This window comes from Scyliorhinus torazame, chromosome 8 (assembly GCF_047496885.1).
Source record: "Scyliorhinus torazame isolate Kashiwa2021f chromosome 8, sScyTor2.1, whole genome shotgun sequence".
In the NCBI taxonomy this organism is placed as follows: Eukaryota; Metazoa; Chordata; class Chondrichthyes; order Carcharhiniformes; family Scyliorhinidae; genus Scyliorhinus; species Scyliorhinus torazame.
The window spans coordinates 223,836,793-223,863,526 of record NC_092714.1 but is presented as its reverse complement, the minus strand read 5'-3'; the positions used below and the strand labels follow the sequence as shown (position 1 = coordinate 223,863,526).

At 46.2% G+C, this 26,734-nt stretch overlaps 1 protein-coding gene across 4 annotated transcripts in view; it reads left to right on the top strand.

Annotated features, from left to right (window-relative positions):
- LOC140428406 (extracellular sulfatase Sulf-2-like) overlaps positions 1-26,734 on the top strand; it is a 598,468-nt gene that overhangs the window by 395,697 nt on the left and 176,037 nt on the right. For all 4 annotated transcript variants that reach the window (XM_072514825.1, XM_072514822.1, XM_072514823.1 and 1 more), the window contains one exon: positions 628-865. In XM_072514825.1, the coding sequence (XP_072370926.1) occupies positions 694-865 (172 nt within the window). In that variant the 5' untranslated portion in view covers positions 628-693. The remainder of the gene's footprint in view (positions 1-627; positions 866-26,734) is intronic.

The window sequence follows — 26,734 nt, the reverse complement described above, 5'->3', positions numbered from 1 at the left end:
CATGAGGGCCTCTGCGTATGATAATGAGACATGTAATGCATGATAGGTCACCTCCTGATTGAAAAGGATTGATCCTCCTCAATTTAGGTTTTCCAGTTTAGCCTAGTAAGTGGTCACCGCCTAAAATGTAGGTGCATTATTCTTCTTGCAGTTGATAGGAGCTAGGGAAAGCAAGAGTGTTCCTCTTAGCTCCACATCACTCGATCCATACCAACTCACAATCAACCAACTTCACCCCACCCCACACCCCTGTTGTCCTCTTTTCTATGCCCTATTTTCCTTGGGGACATTCCTGAGGATAGCTGTCAATGAGGTAACTGCCTGAAATTTATCTGCTGAAACCAGCAACCTGCTTGTGGAGATAAAACATGCACTTTCAAGTCATCTAAATCATTGAGATAAAGCCCATGAAGCCTCTCGCCAGCTTCTTTATTGACTGAAAGTGGGCCATGTCCAAGCTCCATTCCAAGAATATAAGAATATTCTACATATTTGTACTAATTTGAAAGCAAATGTTAAATAATGCTGTATGCATTGAGCTGGTGTTCTCGGCTCTGAGGAAAGAAAAACGATCAAACATTATCCGTCGTGTCAGATGCACATTACTGCTTTCTCTTTAAATTGCAGGACGGTAAACAAAGGAAAGAATTGCTTAGCTTCCCTCGAAGGACAGAAGACTTCAAGTGAGACAAAATGTCACAGTCAAGATTTGCCCTTGGATTGATTGTGCTGGGTGTTGTCGTTATTATTAGCCCTGGGTTAGCTGTCCTTTCTCAGCGACTGAAAGGGCGATTTCAGCGAGACCGCAGGAATATCAGACCAAACATCATCCTCATTTACACAGATGACCAGGATGTGGAACTCGGTAAGCACAATTAAGCACGGCCATGGTGATTTAGGATGCAAATTTTGTGATTAAAAATCTACCCCCATTTTTGTTTCTGCTTTTCCTACGGCTAGATACAAGAATTAAACCGGCCATTTTCATCCTGAAGCCTTAAACGGGTGTTTGTTGTCATTGTCTTTTGCTCCCTGTCACATTTTTTGCCTGCAACCTCTCCCTTTCTTTTTGCTATAATATACAAATTTTGCACATGCCCATTTGTTTCTGCATGGAAGTAGTGTGTTGAGTAAATGATGAAATAGACTGATATTCACTCCAGCTCAAATATCCATCTGGAATTCTTTACCCAAGACCTGACTCTGAGCCGAAAGATCCTTCACATACCCGGTAAGCTTGGCAGAGTTTTAGCCTGTGCTAAGTTACAACCTCATGACCAGGTCATGGATTATGCCAACTGGATAAGTCAAGTTCCGTATTTATTGTAGAATATTCTGGAGTACTTGGATGATAGACTAGGATTCTGATGTTTTTCTCCCCATGAAAGTGCAAACTAGTAGCCTTGCCTGTGATGGCTGGAGTGTTCAGAGAATACATTTACTGCTATGCTGTAAATGTTACTATAGTAACATAGACAATATATCATTATTCAAGGCCACGTAGGAATAATAAAATCATATAATTTCCCAATGTAGAAGGAGAACGTTTTTCCCATCACATCAACACCACTTTCTGAATATGTTATCCACTTAGCCCCATGTTGTTGCCTCCCTGTTAATGTGTTTTAAGAATTTATACACTTCAATTTTAAAAGTCATTTTGGATTTCATTGCCATCAATGTTTTTCCAGGGAGTTCCATGTTTTAACAACCTTCTGCATCAAAAATAAAATAACCTTTTATCCTTTGGGTGACGATTTTCAATATATGCCTTTGAGTTGAACATTGAAAATAATTCCCCTTCTTTATCTTATCAAAACCTTTCATAATACTTGCAGCAAAACAATTTCAGAAACTAAATTGGATAGCTCTTGAACGTAGGCACAGAGATCAGGATGCATGATTATCCTGTGCCTGCCTGAAATGTTACAAACTTTGGGCTGCCTCCTCACTTCCATGACTGTGGCATGTAAGGTAAAGGTAAAGCCGCCATAGTCCCAGATGACCAGAGGCTGCTTTCTCCTATGAGGGGAGGGATGACTGGTGGTGATTTAACCTGAGGATCACCACAACTCAGGCGAGGTGCAAGGTTGAGAAGGTGGGCCTTCTATGAATAACCTCAGATGGTAGGGAACCCGTGCTACTGGCCTTGCTCTACATCACGAACCAGCTGTCTAGCCAATGAGCTAAACTGGGCCCCCAGGTATTGGGATGCCACACTAGAGGGGACTGGAAAGGAGAGGTGCTGTTCTTTCAGGGAGACCTTCACACAATTATTCAGAAGGCAATGGGGAAGATGGCCATAACAGTTATTGCCAACATTTTGGTAGTCTGTAAGGTCCATAAGAAGAATGACAAGCGGGGGAACCTGAGGTTTTGTTCAGCGGAACTAAGTCCAATGTTAAGCTCTCGGATTTCCTGTTTGGAACATGACAGCCTTGTCCATTTTTCATGCACTTCCTCATTCTCCTCTTCCTGCTTCTGTTCCTGAGAATGTTGTCAAACCCCTGGTGGCAGCAGCTGTACCACCTTGCCAGGTTGCGAAGAATGCAGGAGATACAGCAAACTACGATGAATTGCATGTCTGCTCTGGCAAATATTGGGTTGCTCCTTACAAGTGATCCAGGCAGTGGAACCAATGCGTCAGTACACTGATGGTCTAATTAATGCTGCTCCTGGTCGCAACCTGGTTTCCATTCCATGAGAGCCGAACCGCTTATGATGGGATTGCAGAGTGGAGTCATCAACATGTGTACCACAGATTGCCCTTGTTCCTGGGTAGCTACAGTCAAGTTTGACATGGTGTTTCAAAGATTGCTAGAACTGTTTACTGGCACAGGATCCGAGCATCGTGAATATGCTGCCTGAATAGCAGGCATTCATCAGCATGCTGTTCTGGCTGTACTTGCACACATTGAGTGACGGATACTCTTGTAGTTTCAGTACATCCCCCACCCCCCAGTGAAGCATGGTGAGAGAAAGGCCAAGTGCATGCATTCTGTACCATGGGAAAACCACTGTCCTGGCAAATAGACCAAGTGCTCATTCCGTCTGCTTCTCCTGGACAGAAAACAAAACAATATTTCCTCTTATGTTCTCCCGGATGCAGCCACATACAACAAACTATGATGTGCTTGAATATCACCCATTTCATGGTCATCTTGATGACCACTAGCAGCACTGTCCTCACCTTGCTTTGAGGCTGCAGGTATGATTCCCAGAGGTGGCAAATTTCTATGACCATCCCCTTGATGAAACGCAGTCGGTGAACACGTTGTTCCCAGCTTAGTTGCAGGCTGGAGAAGTGTTTTGTAAAGATCCTAGGTGGGTAAGACCTTTGCCCGTGCTCCTCTTCCCTCTGCGAATTGTTTGTCTTATCTGCTGCACCTGCGTCAGGTGCCATGCCAAATGTGGTCAGGAGCGGGTCTGCTTGTTATTTCTCAATGCAACCGGCTCTCGCTACACCAATGCTACACAACCAAATTTTCCAGCCTCTCAGTTTTTCTAGTTACTCTTAATAGACAAATCTTCTCATCCCTCATCATATTGGTAAATAACTTCTGTATTACCTCTACCGTCCTTTAAAATATATTACAGACTAAAACTGACTGGACACACTATTCCAGCTGTGGTCTAATCCGTGTTCTGAATAATTTTAGTCTTCTCTCTTTAGTTTTGTTTGCAGTGCTGTTGTTTATAAATCTTGAATTCTATGTGCTTTTTCCACAGAGTTCTCAATTTGTTCTTTCAATTTTTAAAGATTAGCGTATCGGCACAATTAAGTATCTCTGTTTTTCTACTCTCTGACGTTTTATTGTTTATCTTCCCAATTACATTTTGAGACAAAGAATAACATCTCGCATTTCTTCACTTAAACTTCATGTGATATTGTTTGTCCAATTTGCACAGCAGTCTATGGTCTCTGTGTAGCCATTTATAGATTGCTACTTCAATCTATCTCTGCATAATTTAAAGCCACTCAATTATATGCTCAATGGTGTGATGTGTCCCTTTTATTCCTTAATTCTAACCAAACTTTTCATGACCACCTGTATTCTTATATTCTTCATGTCTGTTGTGTTATTATAATGATATGAATTTTTGAACTTGTTTGCTGTATAAGACGCAAGACGGCAATTACTCATAAGGGATTGTGTAAATATGTTGTGGGTCCCCGCAAATTCTACCCGCCACCACACTTAGTCTCCACAATGCAAAACTCTGCCCTGAATTGCTGAAAGATTCCTTACAGAACCTGAATTCTCCTGGCTTTTCCCTTTTCCTCTTCCTTTCCAAAGTCTTTGCATACATTCCATAATATCCCTCACATTGACATCAGGAAGTCAGTGCACTCTGCTGCAGCTGCAGTTTCCCGCGCATGCGCAGTGGAGGGAGTCTCTTTCGCCTCCGCCATGGTGGAGACCGTGGCGGAGGCGGAAGGGAAAGAGTGCCCCCACGGCACAGGCCCGCCCGCGGATCGGTGGGCCCCGATCGCGGGCCAGGCCACCGTGGGGGCACCCCTCGGGGCCAGATCGCCCCGCGCCCCCGCCCCCGGACCCCGGAGCCCGCCCACGCCACCTTGTCCCGCCGTTCAAAAGGTGGTTTAATCCACGCCGGCGGGACAGGCAATTTATCGGCGGGACTTCAGCCCATCCGCGCCGGAGAATCCAGCGGGGGGGCCCGCCAACCGGCGCGGGTAGATTCCCGCCCCCGCCGAATATCTGGTACCGGAGACTTCGGCAACCGGCGGGGGCGGGATTCACGGCAGCCCCCGGCGATTCTCCAACCCGGCGGGGGGTCAGAGAATGACCCGGTTGGCGGGCCCCCCCGCTAGATTATCCGGCCCAGATGGGCCGAAGTCCCGCCCAGAAATTGCCTGTCCCACCGGCGTGGATTAAACCACCTTTTGAACGGCGGGACAAGGTGGCATGGGCGGGCTCCGGGGTCCTGGGGGGGGCGCGGGGCGATCTGGCCCTGGGGGGTGCCCCCACGGTGGCCTGGCCCGCGATCGGGGCTCACTGATCCACGGGCGGGCCTGTGCCATGGGGGCACTCTTTCGCTTCCGCCTCCACCACGGTCTCCACCATGGCGGAGGCGGAAGAGACTCCCTTCACTGCGCATGCGCGGGAAACTGTCAGCGGCCGCTGACGCTCCCGCGCATGCGCCGCCCCGGCATGTAATTTCCGCGCCAGCTGGCGGGGCAACAAAGGCCGTTTCCGCCAGCTGGCGGGGCGGAAATTCCTCCGGCGTCGGCCTAGCCCCTCAATGTTGGGGCTCGGCCCCCAAAGATGCGGAGCATTCCGCACCTTTGGGGCGGCGCGATGCCCGTCTGATTGGCGCCGTTCTGGGTGCCAGTCGGCGGACATCGCGCCGTTTGGGGAGAATTTCGCCCCTGATATGTCAGGGCGGCACTCTTGAAAGTGACTTCCTTCAGTTGAAATGTGAAACTGAAGCCCATCTTTCTACCGAGGTGGATGGATAAGATTTAATTGCAAAGAACAACACGTACGTTCTCCACAGTTGTCCAGGCCAATATTTAGCCCTCAAATAACAAGCACCACAACAGATTATCCGACTGTTGTTATCATGCTAGTTGTAGGACCTGATTCTGCAGAAATTGGCTGTCACACTTCCTACAGATAAGCAGAGTCTACACTTCAGAAGTATGTCAATGGCTATAAAGTGCTTTGGGTAGTCCTCAGGTCATGAAAGATGCTTTATAAACCCAAGACTTCCTTTCTCCTTTGAGTTATTTTGATTCCCACAAGTGCTCATTGTTAAACATCTTTTCAATTTTGTGTTCTCGAGACATCTCTACAAAACTATCTTTCTCCACTTTTTTCTTGCTCTGGATTTTCACACATTTCTGATTTCTTTTTGTGGTAGTTCCTGAAATAACTTTGTGCAGTTAAGTGACATTTCAGAGGCAATTTTACATGCAAACATGAGAGTGCAAATAAAATTCTGAATTCCGCCAACTGAGAAGCAAACCAAACTTTCCAGGTAATGTCAGAGCAGTCGAAACCTTGCTGAGGACAGCAAGTTACTCAGTCCAATTGCCAGAGAGGCAAGCTTTCTATTCAAAAGCTGGGCCATGGGGAAATGGTAGTGAGTGAAGGATTAGTTGTTGACAACTGAGACACTGTTGTTGTTCCCTGCCCCATCCTCATGCCTCCCAACACAAAAGGGAAAGGTGAATGGGGCTGGCTGACTGCAGTGGTCGAGAAAAATACATTGTTTAACTTAAGGAACCTGAAAAACAGCTGAAAAACTTCAACTCTAATGCACTTGGCATAAATGAAGTATAGAGATTGTTAAATTAGAATTGGAAATGTATTTGCATGTGTTCTGATCTGGCCATCTTCAATTCTAAACTGGAGGCAGCTGTCATTCCCAGTAAAGGCATGTCATAATCATAGCATTAATCATGTATTGTATTCCGTATCTATGTTATGTAACAATTTTTTCTTTTAAAAATTGGGCATTGAGATGTGATTAAGGTGGCTGCCTAGGGTCAGGTAACTTTTGCAGTTTTGGCACAGACTACCTCAAGCTTCTGGAAGGTTCCTAATTGCATGACAATGGGTGGATTGCATCTCTCTTCAATGGACAAACCCACGGTGAGACCACTAATGTTTATGGACGTATCCAAAACTCAAGATCACTGGACTTCAGCGTTCCTGACTCCGAAATCTAAACTTAACAAAGAGAACTGTAGAGAAACCAGTTCATCATAAGTATGTGTGAATGGCCACCATCCATTCTCCATTGCATCACAAAATAGCTTCTAACTTTAAATTATTCTGGGGGGGGGGGGAAGGCAGGCAGTAGAAATATTGACCATGTGACTAAAGCTATCTACAGATAAAAAATATTACCCCAAGAACCAGGGAGGAACCATTCAGTCTCCAAATAACATGTAAGAAATAGCAGCAGCAAAAGAAAAAAGGCATCAACATCTACACCTTTAAAATCTGGAGATCACAATGTCTCCCACCCTGTAGATATTCAAGTCTACCAGTACAGAAACTTGATGTCCTGGTAAGAAGACTTCAAGCAACTCATTTTGTGACCTGCTGAACAAACCTTTTTTTTTTGAGGGAATCCTACAGTAATCCTGATATATGACTTCAGTTATTTGAATTCACGTTGACTACCCTTCAAGAGTGAAAATGCTTTCTTCACAGCTGCGCAATGTATGCTGCCTTAATAAGATGAGAAGATGTGTCAACTGTTCTTTTGTTTCACAGTAAGAAGTCTTACAACACCAGGTTAAAGTCCAACAGGTTTGTTTCGATGTCACTAGCTTTCGGAGCGCTGCTCCTTCCTCAGGTGAATGAAGAGGTATGTTCCAGAAACATAGAGATAGACAGATTCAAAGATGCCAGACATTGCTTGGAATACGAGCATTAGCAGGTGATTAAATCTTTACAGATCCAAAGATGGGGTAACCCCAGGTTAAAGAAGTATGAATTGTGTCAAGCCAGGACAGTTGGCAGGATTTTGCAGGCCAGATGGTGGGGGATGAATGTAATGCAACATGAATCCCAGGTCCCGGTTGAGGCCGCACTCGTCTGTGGAACTTGGCTATAAGTTTCTGCTCGGCGATTCTGCGTTGTCGCGCGTCCTGAAGGCCGTTCTTTTGTTTGTAATTGGTAGAAGTGCCCTATCCTCTCTAACTGTATTTTCCCTGTCGAGCGAGTATGTGGGTACATGTGTGTGATTGTGTAAGTGATGTAGTGTTAGGCTTTCAGCTTGAATGCATGAATAAATAATCCTCTTTATTTAAACCCACTAAAGTTTTATGTTGGTTGTCCCAATTGACCTCACACTCCAGGGTTGAAACGCACACATCTTCCTTTTTCAAAGAAACGCACTGATTGTGGGCAATAAGGGAATGAGAATTGGTGTTTCACTTCTCTCTCATCCCTGTCTGTAGCACAGCAATCACATCTGCTTGAAGCTGCTGGGTTTTTGCCTGAATCTCACTCCTACCAACAAGTTCCACGTAAATGAGGTCCAGCCATTAAAATCATCAGGTGTTTCTTCCCTTGCAACTATCAATTGTACTGTCCACTTTCAGTCCTTCGCCCAGCAAACCTCCTTCTAGTTACAACCAAGACCAGTATTCAAGTCACCAATTGGAAAGTATTTTTGAATAAACATGTAGCTCCCAGCATGACCAGCATATTATGTATAATCTACAGTTCCATTCATATCCCTTTTAAATAACCACTTTAAAACCAAGCGAAACTCTACTCTTTTTCAGTGTAATGCAATACATTCATTAATTTCACTTTAATGGCGTCAACTGACCTGAACCTATCGCACACTGAAAGAGGATCTCTTCAATCACAGTAATATATTTTGATGAAATGTTAAAAATGGATCCTGCATTTTATTGCTGTTGCACTGGTTTTGAAACACGGCAAGAATATTAACCAACTCATTCACATTTTATTACTAAATCTATAATAGGTCCTCCTTCAGATTCATTCAGTTAGTCCCAGAGCAATGAAAATGTCATCAATTTGATCTCATTCTCACACAAATTATACATGAGGGAGAGCTTTCTGTATCGTAACAGACCATTGTTGAGAACCTCGTGCACTGTGTATTTGTGATCTTGTCACAGTGTTGACAGGGCTGCAAATGTGTTGTGTATGTCCTATAAGCAGGAGAGACAGCTGGCCTTGCATCTTCAGCTCGTTTCTATAGTTAGGATTTATTGTCTGCAGATTTTAGCCTACGCACGGAGTATAGCTGAGAGCTCTTGAAGGAATGTTGTGAAAATTTAAAGAACGAGTCACACAAAGGATATTGGGGCAATAGTTCACCATTTCTTAACCAAAAATGTTTATTAACTAGTCATAAGCCTTTCCAAGAATTTGTACATGGAGAAAAAGGAAATAACATATTCAGGACGCCAAAGCATGTAATGAGGCAGTGGGGAAGGGAACACTGACAAAGGAGAGTATTTGCAGGCACGGAGATGGGTTGAAGTGCGTATACTTCAACGCAAGAAGCATCAGGAATAAGGTGGGTGAACTTAAGGCATGGATCGGTACTTGGGACTACGATGTGGTGGCCATCACGGAAACTTGGATAGAAGAGGGGCAGAAATGGTTGTTGGAGGTCCCTGGTTATAGATGTTTCAATAAGATTAGGGAGGGTGGTAAAAGAGGTGGGGGGGTGGCATTATTAATTCGAGATAGTATAACAGCTGCAGAAAGGCAGTTCGAGGAGTATCACCCTATTGAGGTAGTATGGGTTGAAGTCAGAAATAGGAAAGGAGCAGTCACCTTGTTAGGAGTTTTCTATAGGCCCCCCAATAGTAGCAGAGATGTGGAGGAACAGATTGGGAAACAGATTTTGGAAAGGTGCAGAAGTCATAGGGTGGTAGTCATGGGCGACTTTAACTTCCCAAATATTGAGTGGAAACTCTTTAGATCAAATAGTTTGGATGGGGTGGTGTTTGTGCAGTGTGTCCAGGAAGCTTTTCTAACACAGTATGTAGATTGTCCAACCAGAGGAGGGGCAATATTGGATTTAGTACTGGGTAATGAACCAGGGCAAGTGATAGATTTGTTAGTGGGGGAGCATTTTGGAGATAGTGGCCACAATTCTGTGACTTTCACTTTAGTAATGGAGAGGGATAGGTACGTGCAACAGGGCAAGGTTTACAATTGGGGGAAGGGTAAATACGATGTTGTCAGACAAGAATGGAAGTGCATAAGTTGGGAACATAGGCTGGCAGGGAAGGACACAAGTGAAATGTGGAACTTGTTCAAGGAACAGGTGCTACGTGTCCTTGATATGTATGTCCCTGTCAGGCAGGGAAGAGATGGTCGAGTGAGGGAACCATGGTTGACAAGAGAGGTTGAATGTCTTGTTAAGAGGAAAAAGGTGACTAATGTAAGGCTGAGGAAACAAGGTTCAGACAGGGCATTGGAGGGATACAAGATAGCCAGGAGGGAACTGAAGAAAGGGATTAGGAGAGCTAAGAGAGGGCATGAACAATCTTTGGCGGGTAGGATCAAGGAAAACCCCAAGGCCTTTTACACATATGTGAGAAATATGAGAATGACTAGAGCGAGGGTAGGTCCGATCAAGGACAGTAGCGGGAGATTGTGTATTGAGTCTGAAGAGATAGGCGAGGTCTTGAATGAGTACTTTTCTTCTGTATTTACAAATGAGAGGGGCGATATTGTTGGAGAGGACAGTGTGAAACAGATTGGTAAGCTCGAGGAAATACTTGTTAGGAAGGAAGATGTGTTGGGCATTTTGAAAAACTTGAGGATAGACAAGTCCCCCGGGCCTGACGGGTTATATCCAAGGATTCTATGGGAAGCAAGAGATGAAATTGCAGAGCCGTTGGCAATTATCTTTTCGTCCTCACTGTCAACAGGGGTGGTACCAGGGGATTGGAGAGTGGCGAATGTCGCGCCCCTGTTCAAAAAAGGAACTAGGGATAACCCTGGGAATTACAGGCCAGTTAGTCTTACTTCGGTGGTAGGCAAAGTAATGGAAAGGGTACTGAAGGATAGGATTTCTGAGCATCTGGAAAGACACTGCTTGATTAGGGATAGTCAGCACGGATTTGTGAGGGGTAGGTCTTGCCTTACAAATCTTATTGAATTCTTTGAGGAGGTGACCAAGCATGTGGATGAAGGTAAAGCAGTGGATGTAGTGTACATGGATTTTAGTAAGGCATTTGATAAAGTTCCCCATGGTAGGCTTCTGCACAAAGTAAGGAGGCATGGGATAGTGGGAAATTTGGCCAGTTGGATAACGAACTGGCTAACCGATAGAAGTCAGAGAGTGGTGGTGGATGGCAAATATTCAGCCTGGATCCCAGTTACCAGTGGTGTACCGCAGGGATCAGTTCTGGGTCCTCTGCTGTTTGTGATTTTCATTAATGACTTGGATGAGGGAGTTGAAGGGTGGGTCAGTAAATTTGCAGACGATACGAAGATTGGTGGAGTTGTGGATAGTAAGGAGGGCTGTTGTCGGCTGCAAAGAGACATAGATAGGATGCAGAGCTGGGCTGAGAAGTGGCAGATGGAGTTTAACCCTGAAAAGTGTGAGGTTGTCCATTTTGGAAGGACAAATATGAATGCGGAATACAGGGTTAACGGTAGAGTTCTTGGCATTGTGGAGGAGCAGAGAGACCTTGGGGTCTATGTTCATACATCTTTGAAAGTTGCCACTCAAGTGGATAGAGCTGTTAAGAAGGCCTATGGTGTGCTTCCGTTCATTAACAGAGGGATTGAATTTAAGAGCCGTGAGGTGATGATGCAGCTGTACAAAACTTTGGTAAGGCCACATTTGGAGTACTGTGTACAGTTCTGGTCGCCTCATTTTAGGAAGGATGTGGAAGCTCTGGAAAAGGTGCAAAGAAGATTTACCAGGATGTTGCCTGGAATGGAGAGTAGGTCTTACGAGGAAACGTTGAGGGTGCTAGGCCTTTTCTCATTAGAGCGGAGAAGGATGAGGGGCGACTTGATAGAGGTTTATAAGATGATCAGGGGAATAGATAGAGTAGACAGTCAGAGACTTTTTCCCCAGGTGGAACACACCATTACAAGGGGACATAAATTTAAGGTGAAAGGTGGAAGATATAGGAGGGATATCAGAGGTAGGTTCTTTACCCAGAGAGTAGTGGGGGCATGGAATGCACTGCCTGTGGAAGTAGTTGAGTCGGAAACATTAGTGACCTTCAAGCAGCTGTTGGATAGGTACATGGATTACGGGAAAATGATATAGTGTAGATTTATTTGTTCTTAAGGGCAGCACGGTAGCATTGTGGATAGCACAATTGCTTCACAGATCCATGGTCCCAGGTTCGATTTCGGCTTGGGTCATTGTCTGTGCGGAGTCTGCACGTCCTCCCCGTGTCTGCGTGGGTTTCCTCCGGGTGCTCCGGTTTCCTCCCACAGTCCAAAGATGTGCGGGTTAGGTGAATTGGCCAATGATAAATTGCCCTTAATGTCCAAATTGCCCTTGGTGTTGGGTGGAGGTGTTGAGTTTGGGTAGGGTGCTCTTTCCAAGAGCTGGTGCAGACTCAGTGGGGCCGAATGGCCTCCTTCTGCACTGTAGATTCAATGATAATCTATGATTAATCTAGGACAAAGGTTCGGCACAACATCGTGGGCCGAAGGGCCTGTTCTGTGCTGTATTTTCTATGTTCTATGTTCTATGTTAACAGTGTTACAATCCCAGACCAGACACCAACAGTGACTGGTAGACTGGAGCGAAACCCCAATATTTTAGTTTTATTGTAAGAACGTGCAGAAAGAATGATTCGCCCAAGGAGTGATTGCATGAAGAAATAGGGCTTGGTTATTGTTAAAAACAAAACTTTATTATGACTACAATATTAAACATTGTTAACTTCAAACCCAAAATGAACAGCTTACAATTTACACCTTAAACGCTACTCCTCAATTTCCCATTGAACAAGAAGAAAAGAAAAATACAGGGCAGGATTCTCCGACCCCCCCGCCGGGTTTGTGAATCGCTGGGGGCGGCGTGAATCCCGCCCCCGTCAGCTGCCGAATTCTCCGGTGCCGGGGATTTGTCGGGGGCGGGAATCGCGCCACGCCAGTTGGGGGCCGTTGGCAGCGGCCACCCCGCCGATTCTCCGGCCCGCCCGTTTTCGGCCTGTCCCGCCGGCGTATGTTACGACAGGTATTTACCAGTGGGACCTGGCTCCGAGGGTGGCCTCCGGGGTACTCAGGGGGTGCGGGGGGGGTCTGGCCCGGGGGGTACCCCGATGGTGGCCTGGCTCGCGATCGGAGCCCACCGATCCGTGGGCGGGCCTGTGCCGTGGGGGCACTCTATTCCTCCGTGCCGGCTGGTGTAACAGTCCGCGATGGCCGACGCGGAGATGAACCCCCCCTGCGCATGTGCTGGGATGACGCCAACACACGCTGGCGCTCCCGCGCATGCGCCAACTCGCGCCGGCTGGCGGAGGCCCTTCGGCGCCCGTTGGCATGCGCCAAGCCCCTTCTGAGCCGGCCAGCAGGGCGCAAACCATTCCGGCGCCGGCCATTCTGCAGCTTCGGGGCGGCCCGATGCCGGAGTGGTTCACGCCACTCCTTCGCGCCAGAGTTGCCCGCCCCGCCGGTTTCCGAAGAATCCCGCCCACAGGTCTCAATCTATCTCACTGTGGGAAAATTGTGGATTCAGCATCAGGCTGATCAGAATTGAACTTCTCTCTCTCCACAAAACTGCCTCTCTCCACAGCTTTCTCCAAAGACTCTGCTTCTAGACCACAGCTTCTCAAAATGTCTCTCTGCATTCCTTGGCTCCATCCAGCAATGACCTCATCTCCCCAAACTGAAAAACACATAATCTCTGCAGGCTGCAAAGCACATTAACTCGCCAGGCACTTTCCCAGTCCATAGTCCATTAGCCTAGACTGAAAAACACATTCCTTGGTCAATTTCACTTTCTGGCAGCCAAAACACCCAGTCCCTGCAAAACGAAATTATTTTCTAAAAACATGACCATTGCAGTGAAACACATTCTATCCCCAAGGTTTTAACCCTTAAATTGCCCATTACCTGGAATCCAATATTTCTAACGTCTTCCAGTTGTCGCAGCAGGCTAAACCCGAATGAAGGGCAATTAAATCTGGAGGTATCAAACGGTTAATAGGAAGCTTGACGCCCTGGCAGATGATTGGTCAAATCGGATTGCTGCTGCATAAGACACATGAAAGGCAGTTGTGCTGAGTGCAAGGACTCTGCCTATATCACACAGGCACCGGAAATCTTACTTCATGGCCAGGACATTCCGCTCACGTTGGGCAAGTTCAGCGACGGGAGCAGGAAATCTACCGAGAACTGCAAAATTGTGTCTTATGTCCACTACCCCTGTCAGTGACATTTAAAGTTGGAAACATCATTTGAATATACACTAACATATAATTATCAGGCTCTACACTGGAGTCATCCTCCCCCATCAGAAAATCCATCCACGTTGGTGTAACAGCAGAACGGCGTGAATCACAACTGGTCTCCCAAGGCATATCTAGTGAGTGGATCGCCTAGGGGAGCTGTTAGGAAAATAAAAACAGTTTTAGGGGATTTATATTTGTAATGGTAAACATTAGAAATAAGGTATTATTTTAAGTGGTTTTTTTTTAATGTTCCTGTGCCTGGACGGGTAAAATCCTTATGTACCACTTGGAAATTCAAATTATATTGAGGTCGATAACAACAAACAAGAGTAAGGATGTGACCTTCTTGAGAGACAGAAAACATTGACCTTCGATGGCGAGAACACTTCGAAGATCTTTGAAGCCATGATATAACCATAGATGGGGATTTGTTTGAGGGAATTCCCCCAACTCCCCATCCCAAATGATCTTGGACTCCCATCAAGAGTGGTCAAAGTTGAAGCAGTCATTAAACACATTAGAATGGAAAAGCTGTGAAAGTGGATGGGATTCCAATGGATTTTCAAACTTGGAGGAGAAGAGATCACCCATCATCTCCATCAGCTGTTGCTGAAAATCTGAGACAGAAAAATTCCCGCCAACCTCAGGGATGACATCATCGCCATCATCTTCAAGAAAGGAGACAAAGCGGACTTTGGGAATTAACGAGGAATCTCTCTGCTCTCCATCGCCGGGAAGATTTTCGCTCAAGTCCACGCTAGACGCCTTCTCCCAGTCTATGAAGAAATCCTTTCGGAAAGCCAGTCTGGCTTTGGACCAAACCGTGGAACAGCATACATGACAAACGTTAGGAGCAGCATCAACCACTCTACATGGCCTTCATCGATCTGACCAAGGTTTTTGACTCAGTCAATTGAGAAGTGCTATAGAAGTTCCTTTCAAAAGCCGGCTGTCCAAAGAAATTCATCAACATTCTCCAACTCCACCACGATAAGGTGTCGGCGACGGTCCTCACCAATGGAAATAAGACAGAAACCTTCACAGTCAAACAGTGATGTGTCAACAACCCTTTTTCTCTGCCTTCATCGCTACCATCCTTCACCTTGTCGAGAGCAAGCTTTCCAGTGGAATAGATATCATCTACAGGATGGAAGGAAAACTTTTCAACCTCAACCGATTGAAATCCAAGAAGAAAATGAGACCGACATCACTCATGGAGCTTCAGTATCCAATGATATCACCATCTCCACTCTAGCAAAAGAAAATCTCCAAGCCATGCTTGACACCTTCATAGAAGCGTATCAAAGACTCAGTCTCAGCCTCAACCTCAAGAAGACTCCAGTCCATTAGCAGCCCATCCCAAAGCAAAATCCGGTCTCCCTCCATCAAGATCAATGGAGAAATGCTCCCAAACGTGGAACATTTCCCATACCTGGGGAGCGACCTCTTCTCTAGGGCTTATATTGATGCGGAGATCCAACAACATTTCCAATCCGTGAGCACCTCCTTTGGACCAAAAGCATGCGAGTCTGTGACAATCATGGTGTCTGCGCTGATACCAGGTTCCTTGTGTAAAAATCTTCTATACAGCTCAGAAACCAGGACAATGTACAGACACCACCTCAAGCACCAGGGGCTGGATTCTCCGCCCCGCCGCGCCACATTTCAGGTTCATCCTGGCATCGGGATACTCCGTTACTCCGGCCGGTCAATGGGGTTTCCCATTGTGAGGCAGCCCCATGCTGTCGGGAAACCCCCCAGGCTGCCGGCTAAACGGAGTACCCCCCCGACGGAGAATCCAGACCCAGGTGTAGTACCACCAGCACTGTCTGAGACACATTTTCTGCATCAGCTGGGAGGACAGGCATACGAGCATCAGTGTCCTTGAATGAGCCAAAAACACCAGCATCGAGGCCATGATCATCCAAAACCACCTCCGCTGTGCCAGCCATGTGCTTAGGTTGTCAGAGTCCCAACTTTCAAAGCAAATATTCTTTGCTCAGTTAAAGGTAGGCTTCCCAACAAGAGGAGGACAAGGGAAGGACTTCACAGACAGCCTGAAGGCTTACCTCAAGAAATGCAACATCAATGTCAATACCTCGGAGACCCTGGGCGTCATTCTCCGACCCCCCGCCGGGTCGGAGAATGGCCGTAGGCCGCCGTGAATCCCGCACCCGCCCCCGCCGAAGTCTCCGGTACCGGAGATTGGGCAGGGGCGGAAATCGGGCCGCGCCGGTTGGCGGGACCCCCCGCTGGATTCTCCGGCCCGGATGGGCTGAAGTCCCGCCCAGAAATTGCCTGTCCCGCCGGCGTAAATCAAACCTGGTATTTACCGGCGGGACTAGGCGGCGTGGGCGGGCTCCGGGGTCCTGGGGGGGGCGCGGGGTGATCTGACCCCGGGGGGTGCCCCCACGGTGGCCTGGCCCGCGATCGGGGCCCACCGATCCGCGGGCGGGCCTGTGCCGTGGGGGCACTCTTTCCCTTCCGCCTCCGCCACGGCCTCCACCATGGCGGAGGCGGAAGAGACTCTCCCCACTGCGCATGCGCGGGAAACTGACAGCGGCCGCTGACGCTCCCGCGCATGCGCCGGGAAACTGTCAGCGGCCGCTGACGCTCCCGCGCATGCGCCGCATTTCCGCGCCAGCTGGCGGGGCAACAAACGCCATTTCCACCAGCTGGCGGGGCTGAAATCCCTCCAGCATTCCGCACCTTTGGGCCGGTGCGATGCCCGTCTGATTGGCGCCGTGTTTGGCGCCAGTCGGCGGACATCGCGCCGTTGTGGGAGAATTTCGCCCCTGATGTCAGAAGAGGCCCACTTGGAGGAACCTCCTGATTGAAGGGACACAAGAGGAGGCCTGGAAAAGGAGCCTGCGAAAGGAATACCAAGGGTCCAGAGTCCAAGGACTGATTCCACCTCCTTGAAACACAGTGCAAAGTGTACGGTCAAATATGTGGCTCTAGGATCGGACTGATCAGTCATGCAAGGACTGACAGAACCCATGACCAGTAATAGGGAGTTTCTTGGGTGGATAATCATACTTGTTAGAGAGTGATTGCCGAAGAAGAAGAATTATTAATGGAGGATCCACTCGCAGTCTCTTCATGTACCCCGTGGAATTCCAATTATATTGAGGTCTAAAAACTGTTAAACTTGTCTCTCCCTCTGGTGTGAATTGAGTTCACAAACTCTACCTGTATAAAATAGGCACTGAAAGTTTTGCTCTATGCTTGCTCCTCTTTCAAGATGATTGCAACTAAATGCATGACCTTGCCCTGCAAAGGGACATTGCTAGGGATTAGGTGGAGAAATGAACTTTTATTAACCAGTTGCAGAAGAAGACCTTAGCCATGACCTGTCTTATGGAAGCTTCTGTAAATGTGGTAAATGCATGCCCGTTGTTTGTTAGTCAACTTTTAAAAGCCCAGTACATTTTTTCTCTATTTGCTCCCAAGAGCAGGTATTTGAATCAGTAATTCTCAACATCAAATCAATTGCCAAATGCGATAAATTGGACACATTGTCAGTCAATGTGATTTTATATGTGAAAGTGCTGTGGCCTTTGTTCTATGACTTTCATTCTGAAACCAATAATGGGCCCTATGCATCGCAAATTGAACCTTTACCATCTGAAAATCGTTTTTTCCTGTCAGTGACGTTTGAAACAAATAACCCATGTGGTGATATGCATCACGGTAAATACACAAGAGGTTAATGTAAATACACTAAGACTAAGTAAACACTAGAGGGAGCACCAGAGACATCATGACGTGCAGACATACAGCTAATGAACACATAGAATCGGACACGACCAATGGGCAGTCAAGACACCCAGAGGTGACACTACAACAAGGGGGCAGCCCATATAATAGGGCACACATGAGCTTTCTCTTTCCACAGGTGACACTCAGAGAGAAGGACAGGGGCAGATCAGAAGCATCACACCCACCGCATGGCTTAGAGCAGACTGGTTAGTTAGACTGAGTTACTATAGCAAGATTAGCAGGAGAGTCGAACTCAAGTAGGAGAATTGTTAACTGTTCAATAAATGTGTTAAACCTATCTCCAAGTCTGAACCTTCCTTTGTCAGAGCATACATCAAGGAAGCAGCTTATGCTACATGAAGAAGCATAACACAACATGGTTCCAGGAGTGCCTGTTGAATCTATATAGTTAAACTCAACATATCCGCGACAACCAGCAACAGCACCCAGGCAAGATGATTGAGATTCTGGTTCCACAGCAGCTCAGGTACCACGGCAATCTCAGTGCAAATTGGCGTGTATTCAGGCAGAGATTTGAGATTTACCTGGTAGCGTCCGACATAGATGGCGTGGCGGATGCAGAGAAAATAAAGCTTCTGCTCACCATTGCTGGTGAAAGTGCAGCAGAAATCTTCAAAACCTTCAAGTACTCCAAAGAGCAAGATAAGAGAGACTTCCAGACAGTCCTGGACAAGTTTGAAGAATACTGCGAGGAAAACACACAAGAGGTCGGTAAAAGAGGCGCCAATACTCACCACGAGGCGAAGGTAGGCCTGCAACAGCAGCAAACCGCGATTTTGATTGGCAGCCATCTTGCGGAAGGAGGTGCACATGCGCAGTTCCCCAAAAGACGCGAATTGGCAGAACGGTGTTCGGCGCATGCGTGAGAAGCCACGCATGCGCAGTTGCGAAAAAGGCGCAACGTAAAGGAAAAGCGATCTGCACATGCGCAATCCATTCCTACGCTCTACGTCATGACGTCAGAGGCCCAGACCTCTGCTATATTAAAGGGTAAATACCCGAAAATAGGGGGGGAAAATCTTTAAGCCGTAAAACATAATTCTTTCACCTGGAACAACAGCACAATGCCTGAAGCTGAAAGTACTCCTGCAGCACCCTGCACCAAGCAGTTAGCACCGCCCAAAGAAATGATTTGGTCCTTGAAGAGTACGACTCAGACGTTGATTTCTTCTTTGGACATCGCGAGCACAATGACAGCTCCGACACAGAAAGTGATGATATGGTCCTTGAAGACTACGACTCAGACGATGATTTCATCATTGGACGTGGTGACCTCAGTACCAAATCCGAACCGCAATGAGATGTGTTGTACAGTGAAGAATCCAACACAGACATGGACGAGTTCTTCGGGTTTGAGGATCCTCAGCCCAGCACAGCCGACATCCTAACCCAGAAGTACAGGATTCTGCTGCGGCCTGACGCCAAGAGACAGAGAGAGGTACAATCCCACAGAGAGCAACCTGACGCCACACAGAGAGTGGTCCATGCACCACGAAGAGTCCCCGACTCCACACAGAGAGTAGTCCACGCACCACCGAGTGTCCCCGACTCCACACAGAAAGCGATGACAGACTCCACAGCGGGACCACTGCACGTCTCCACACAGGGAACGATGCCAGACTCCACAAAGAGACCGGTACAAGCCTCCACAGCGAGCTCATTGACAGACTCCACAATGGAAGCAACGCAAGACTCCAGAGCACAGTCCTTGCATGAACAAGACCATGAAGGTCTAGCAACCTTATCTGAGCAACCAGCAGCAGACGATGCAAGTTTGCCACGCTCAAGTGCACTGCCAGACGACTATGACAGTCTACCATGCTCAAGTGCACAACAAAAAGACTAGGACCAGTCTACCCAGATTATTTGAGCCACCAGAAGAAGACTCTGATAGTCTACCCAGCTCATCTAACCGACAAGAAGACACTGAAGGTCTACCCACTGTATGTGCGACAAGTGACAAAGACTTCACAATTCCCATACAAGATGTGCGACATCTCAGCGAGACTGACAGATATCAGCTAGTATGTACAGAGGCACTCGACGATCAAAGTGAGGTTACTAGTGACTCCAATGCCACCACGTTAATCTAAACCCCATCTACTCGAGCCTCTTTGTTTTCACAAGAAAATGCATTCCTGTCCGTTTTGACTCCGGACGGGGAGCATCCAGACACCTCAGATGATTCAAGTGAACCTGAAATGACTCTGGACGGGGAGTGTCAAGAAACCAAAGCTGATTCACGTGAACCAGAAAGGACTCCAGACGGGGAGCATCGACAAGCCAAAGATGATTACAGTGAACCGAACATGGCTCCAGACGGGGAGCGCCGAGGAATCAGAGACGGCATGCTCAATGAAACAGCAGATGCCACAAAGGACACTGACACAAGTAACTTTGTGAAGGGCCCGAATTCTCCACTCGGTGTGGTCATTGAGCGCAACAAACACAACAAAACCTACGAATACAATGACAAAGACAACAGCAAGAAGCGTACCAAAGGCGCCAACGTCAACAACAAGCACGACAAAAACAACAACACTGGAACAACAACTGGTATGACATGGTACAACTCTGCAAATGCAGGACAATGTGACAACACAGCTCCTAACACTGGCAAGAGTACAGCCATACCATGGCATGACAGCAAATCTCACCGATTCAAGTTTGCTCCACTGCAAACTAGCAAACCAGCTTTCAAGGCAGGTGACATGCTGCATCAATATCGCAATCACAATAAACAGTCCAGGCCGGACGACACAGATTACATACTGCATCGCTACCACAAGCATAGAAAAAAAAGAGTCCACATCAGACAACAAAGTGATTTGACCACTTCTTGGTTCCTTAAGCACAGGGACACTGACGTGCGTTCACAAGGAAATGACAACATCAACATCGACACTTCAATAACAAAACAAGAAAGCCACTCGACCATATAAATTTATGAACTTTGGACTCATACATATTATTTGGTATGTATAATCATCGCTACCATCATGATTTGTACATGTCATCACTTATCTACCTATTTTCTTCAACACTGTACAGAAAATATGTAACATGAAAAAAAGGGGGATGTGGTGATATGCATCACTGTAAATACACAAGGGGTTAATGTAAATACACTAAGACTAAGTAAACACTAGAGGGAGCACCAGAGACATCATGACATGCAGACATACAGCTAATGAACACATAGAATAGGACATGACCAATGGACAGTCAAGACACCCAGAGGTGACACTACCACAAGGGGGGCAACCTATATAAAAGGATAGGGCACACATGCTCTTTCTCTTTCCACAGGTGACACTCAGAGAGAAGGACGGGGCAGATCAGAAGCATCACACCCACCGCATGGCTTAGAGCAGACTGGTTAGTTAGACTGAGTTACTATAGCAAGATTAGCAGGAGAGTCGAACTCAAGTAGGAGAATTGTTAACTGTTCAATAAATGTGTTAAACCTATCTCCAAGTCTGAACCTTCCTTTGTCAGAGCATACATCAAGGAAGCAGCTTATGCTACAAGAAGAAGCATAACACAACAACCCACTCCCCAGGACTTGAACACATAATTAAGGCTGAAACTCCAATATTGTAATGTTGGGGTGCTATATTGTCAGAGCTGCTGTCCTTCAGAGGGGACATTAAACCATTCCAGTGGTACAGGATGACATTTAAAAATCCCATGGCACTAGTCGGAGGGGTGAAATCTCCAGGGCTCATAGCCCGCATTAACAACACCAAAAAGCACATTGATCACTTATTAATCTCATTGTTATTTATTGGTTAACGTGCTGCACAAAACTGTCTGTCACATTTCTCTGTATAACAATTGCACACCAAACAACTGACACAATGTGAAGTACCTACGGATAAACGGGGCTGGTTTAGCACAGTGGGCTAAATAGCTGGCTTGCAATGCAGAACAGTGCCAGCCGCGCAGGTTCAATTCCCTTACCAGCCTCCCCGAACAGGCGCCTGAATGTGGCGACTAGGGGCTTTTCACAGTAACTTCATTGAAGCCTACTTGTGACAATAAGCGATTATTATAATTTTGTGTGACTTAGAGATGCCACATAAATAAAAGTCTCTTTCTTTGCATCTAACTGGGATGCCATCTTTTTAAAATGAATAGTAAGGTTGTATTTTGATATCCATTGACTTATGAATATTTGACTTGTATTTATTTGTGCATAACATATATACTGGCTTCTTACAATAAGTAACGGATATTCTATAAAGAAAAGAGCATGGTACCCTGTAATAATGCATATATTATTTGGCGACTAAAGTGCAGCTATGTGGAACATTGTAAAATATTTAGTCCACAAAGTATAATTACTTGGCCTTCCTGAGTCAATTAGAGGGAGATTTATTTTCAGAAAGGTTTAGCGAGCAGTCGGTCTGACTTTATTCTTGGGGCCAGTTAGAACCTATTTTCTGATGAAGGAAATGTTTCCCAGTGCAGTTCTCTTTTTCTTAACTATGGTTTAAAATTTGGATGTGCAATGGTGTGGCACCTAAATTGTGAAATGTATTATTTATGGATAAGTTGGATGGTAGGAGTTTATAAGGGAAAGAATTGCACCATTAGATACCCAATGTATTATTATACTTGGTGATTTTAACTTGTGTAAGTGAATAGGTTCTTACTCACTTACACGAGTTAAAATTGTGTCTCATGTTCCTTTTAAGGCTACTTTTGGCTATTTATTATTATTATTTTTTTTAAATTTAGAGTACCCAATTCATTTTTTCCAATTAAGGGGCAATTTAGCGTGGCCAATCCACCTACCCTGCACATCTTTGGGTTGTGGGGGCAAAACCCACGCAAACATGGGGAGAATGTGCAAACTCCACACGGATAGTGACCCAGAGCCGAGATCGAACCTGGGACCTCAGCGCCGTAGGGCAGCAGTGCTATCCACTGTGCTACCATGCTGCCCTTGGCTATTTATTATTAAACAATCAGAGGCTTATGTCATTTAGGAGGTTAACCATTGTTTGGTTGGAGGACTTTACAAATCGGAAGGCGCTTGTAAGTTCAATGTGGGAGGTTAGAAGTGCTTCCATATGGGAGGTTATAAGTGGAGATCAGAAGCACCCAAGAACTAAAATTGCTTTGCATTTATTTTTCAAAAATGTAACATCGAGAGTATAAAATCTCCTGCATGCTGGTATATTACTTTAAAAATGACCCTTCTGTGGGGCTGTACACAGTAGTCAGACAATATCCTGTTTTGTAAGAGCAGAGGTTATATAGCACAATATGCACGATATATTGTTAGACTATTGAAGTGAATCTTTGTTGTTCAATGACATAAATTCTAACTACGGTTGAATGGAAATTAGGGCACGATTTAATCTGAAAAAACAGAGTCCATTCTGGGTGGGATTAGTGGGTTGTTCCCAACATTACCCTGCTATCTGATGCCACGTTTTTGCTATTTTGGCCTCCTCTATAATCCCCCCCTCTCCCCGATGTTATGTTTGTGTAGTATGATAATAAATGAATCAATATATGACAGAACATCTAGTTCAAGACTAGTTATTTAATGTTGAATAAACTGTGGGTAAACTAAACTATTGCTTACCAAACTGTGGATCTTTTAACCATGCTACTGACATTGATTGGAAACAAAGGTTTAAGACTCCTGGTTGTTCTATCGTAGTATGCCATCTGTTTTTGCTTCTGAGATTCCAGCTTACGTCTTAACTTTTCGTTTTGCCTTGTCTTTGTGTGGAATGGCAATGTGGTATGTAGCTTGCGATTCATCAGTAACTCTGCATGTGACAAATCACAACTTAAAGGTGAAATTCTATAACTCATTAGAGCTAGATACTGTTTTGCTGTCCATAGCCTTTTTAAACAGCGTTCTGCGTTCAAAATCATATTGCATTGCAAACTCTTGCCACTCTTTGCAATTAAAACATGGACCATTATCACTCACCGCAGTTTTAGGTATGCCATGTCTTGCAAACATCGATTTTGTATGCATTATCACACCACTTGCCGAGGAGCTTGACAGAGGGGCTATTTCTGGAAAATTTGAATAATAGTCAACGACTATCTGATATTCCTTGCCTTGAGGTAGAATAAATCCATTCCAAATTTTTGCCATAGAGCTGATGGTATTTCAGCTATGTTCATTGGTCCTTTCGTTTGCCAGTGCTGATACTTTTAACACGTTTCACATTTCTCTATCATATCTTGTATATCCTTGTTTATACCAAGCCAATGCACAGTATCTCTGGCTTTCCGTTTGCACTTCTCAATCCTGAGGTGACCCTCATGAATCCATTTTAGAAAATCGCTGCGTAGAGACTGCGGAATCACAATTCATTCTTGCTTTATAGTAGCCCATTTACTACACTTAGCTCAGATCTGATTTCATGATATTTTATGTATGACCCTTTAGGCCAACCATCCTAGGATTCTCTGGGAGGCCAGGGAAGAGATTGCTGGACCTTTGGCTTTGGTATGGCTACAGGAATAGTGCCAGAGGACTGGAGGACAGCAAATGTGGTCCCTTTGTTCAAAAAGGGGAGCAGAGACAACCCCGGCAACTATAGACCGGTGAGCCTCACGTCTGTAGTGGGTAAAGTCTGGGAGGGGATTATAAGAGACAAGATTTATAATCATCTAGAGAGGAATAATATGATCAGGGATGGTCAGCATGGCTTTGTGAAGGGTAGGTCATGCCTCACAAACCTTATTGAGTTCTTTGAGAAGGTGACTGAACAGGTAGATGAGGGTAGAGCAGTTGATGTGGTGTATATGGATTTCAGCAAAGCGTTTGATAAGGTTCCCCACGGTAGGCTATTGCAGAAAATACGGAGGCTGGGGATTGAGGGTGATTTAGAGATGTGGATCAGAAATTGGCTAGCTGAAAGAAGACAGAGGGTGGTGGTTGATGGGAAATGTTCAGAATGGAGTACAGTCACAAGTGGAGTACCACAAGGATCTGTTCTGGGGCCGTTGCTGTTTGTCATTTTTATCAATGACCTAGAGGAAGGCGCAGAAGGGTGGGTGAGTAAATTTGCAGACGATACTAAAGTCGGTGGTGTTGTCGATAGTGTGGAAGGATGTAGCAGGTTACAGAGGGATATAGGTAAGCTGCAGAGCTGGGCTGAGAGGTGGCAAATGGAGTTTAATGTAGAGAAGTGTGAGGTGATTCACTTTGGAAGGAATAACAGGAATGCGGAATATTTGGCTAATGGTAAAGTTCTTGAAAGTGTGGATGAGCAGAGGGATCTAGGTGTCCATGTACATAGATCCCTGAAAGTTGCCACCCAGGTTGATAGGGTTGTGAAGAAGGCCTATGGAGTGTTGGCCTTTATTGGTAGAGGGATTGAGTTCCGGAGTCGGGAGGTCATGTTGCAGCTGTACAGAACTCTGGTACGGCCGCATTTGGAGTATTGCGTACAGTTCTGGTCACCGCATTATAGGAAGGACGTGGAGGCTTTGGAGCGGGTGCAGAGGAGATTTACCAGGATGTTGCCTGGTATGGAGGGAAAATCTTATGAGGAAAGGCTGATGGACTTGAGGTTGTTTTCGTTGGAGAGAAGAAGGTTAAGAGGAGACTTAATAGAGGCATACAAAATGATCAGGGGGTTGGATAGGGTGGACAGTGAGAGCCTTCTCCCGTGGATGGAAATGGCTGGCACGAGGGGACATAACTTTAAACTGAGGGGTAATAGATATAGGACAGAGGTCAGAGGTAGGTTCTTGTGGTTCCGTGGAATGCCCTACCTGCTACAGTAGTGAACTCGCCAACATTGAGGGCATTTAAAAGTTTATTGGATAAACATATGGATGATAATGGCATAGTGTAGGTTAGATGGCTTTTGTTTCGGTGCAACATTGTGGGCCGAAGGGCCTGTACTGCGCTGTATTGTTCTATGTTCTATGTTCATTGTTAAGGTTTTGTATTACCATCTGCAACACCACCTTTTGCTGTCTCTTCGACAATTCGTTTTGATTTTGCATCTGATACTGGCAGTGCATCAGTGATCATGTCTATGTGAGTCTGTACTACTTCTCCAGTAGAGCTGCCATTCGGTGCTGTTGGAGCTCTGGATAACGCATCTGCTCCCTCTATATGTTTCCAGGCATGTATAGCAGCTCAAAGTCATATCTTTGAAACTTCCTCATGAGACGCTGCACGCTTGGAGATATTTAGTTGAGATTCTTTTTAATGATTGCAACCATTGGTCGATGATCCGTCTCAACGGTAAATGTGGGTAGGCCTGGCACCTTGGTACTGCCAACTTGGCACCCTGGCAATGCTCCAGCCAGTCTGGCAGTGCCACCTGGGCACTGCCTATATGGCACCGTCAGGGTGCCAGGCTGGCAATGTCAAGGTGCCCGGATGGCATCAGCAATGCCAAGATGCCATCCAGCCCAGAGGCCGACCACCCAGGGGCCACTGATTGCCTGGGAGAACCCCATAAGTGCTATTCCACCGGGCCCCATTCTTGGGGACCAGTGCTAAACAGCATCCGGCTGGGGTCTCATCGGCGAAGCCCGTAGATGCCAGGTGACCGTTCAATCTGGAGTAGGCATAGTTATGTGAGCTTTCAAGCTCACTTAAGTATGCAGTTCTGGGGCGCCATTGTCGTGCAGTGGTGAGCACTGCTGCCAAGGTACCGGGTTCATTCCCGGCCCCGGGTCACTGTCTGTGTGGAGTTTGCACATTTGCCCCGTATCTGCGTGGGTCTCACTCCCACAACCCAAGGATGTGCAGGGTAGGTGGATTGGCCACCCTAAATTGCTCCTTAATTGAAAAAAAGAATTGGGTACTCTAAATTTTAAAAAAACACTATGCAACCACTGTTGGCGGGATCCATATCGTGCTGTCTCGTGAGAACTGGTTAGATTTCGCAAGGCATAACGACTGTCGGGAATCCCGGGAGAGGGCTCATCTGGGATCTACTGGGCACATCCCATTTCGATTCTGGCGGAATGTGACAGTAAGTCACGCCCATAGCCTCTGACTAGCAGAGTTTAATTGTTTGATGAGGGGACCATGCAGGTTGA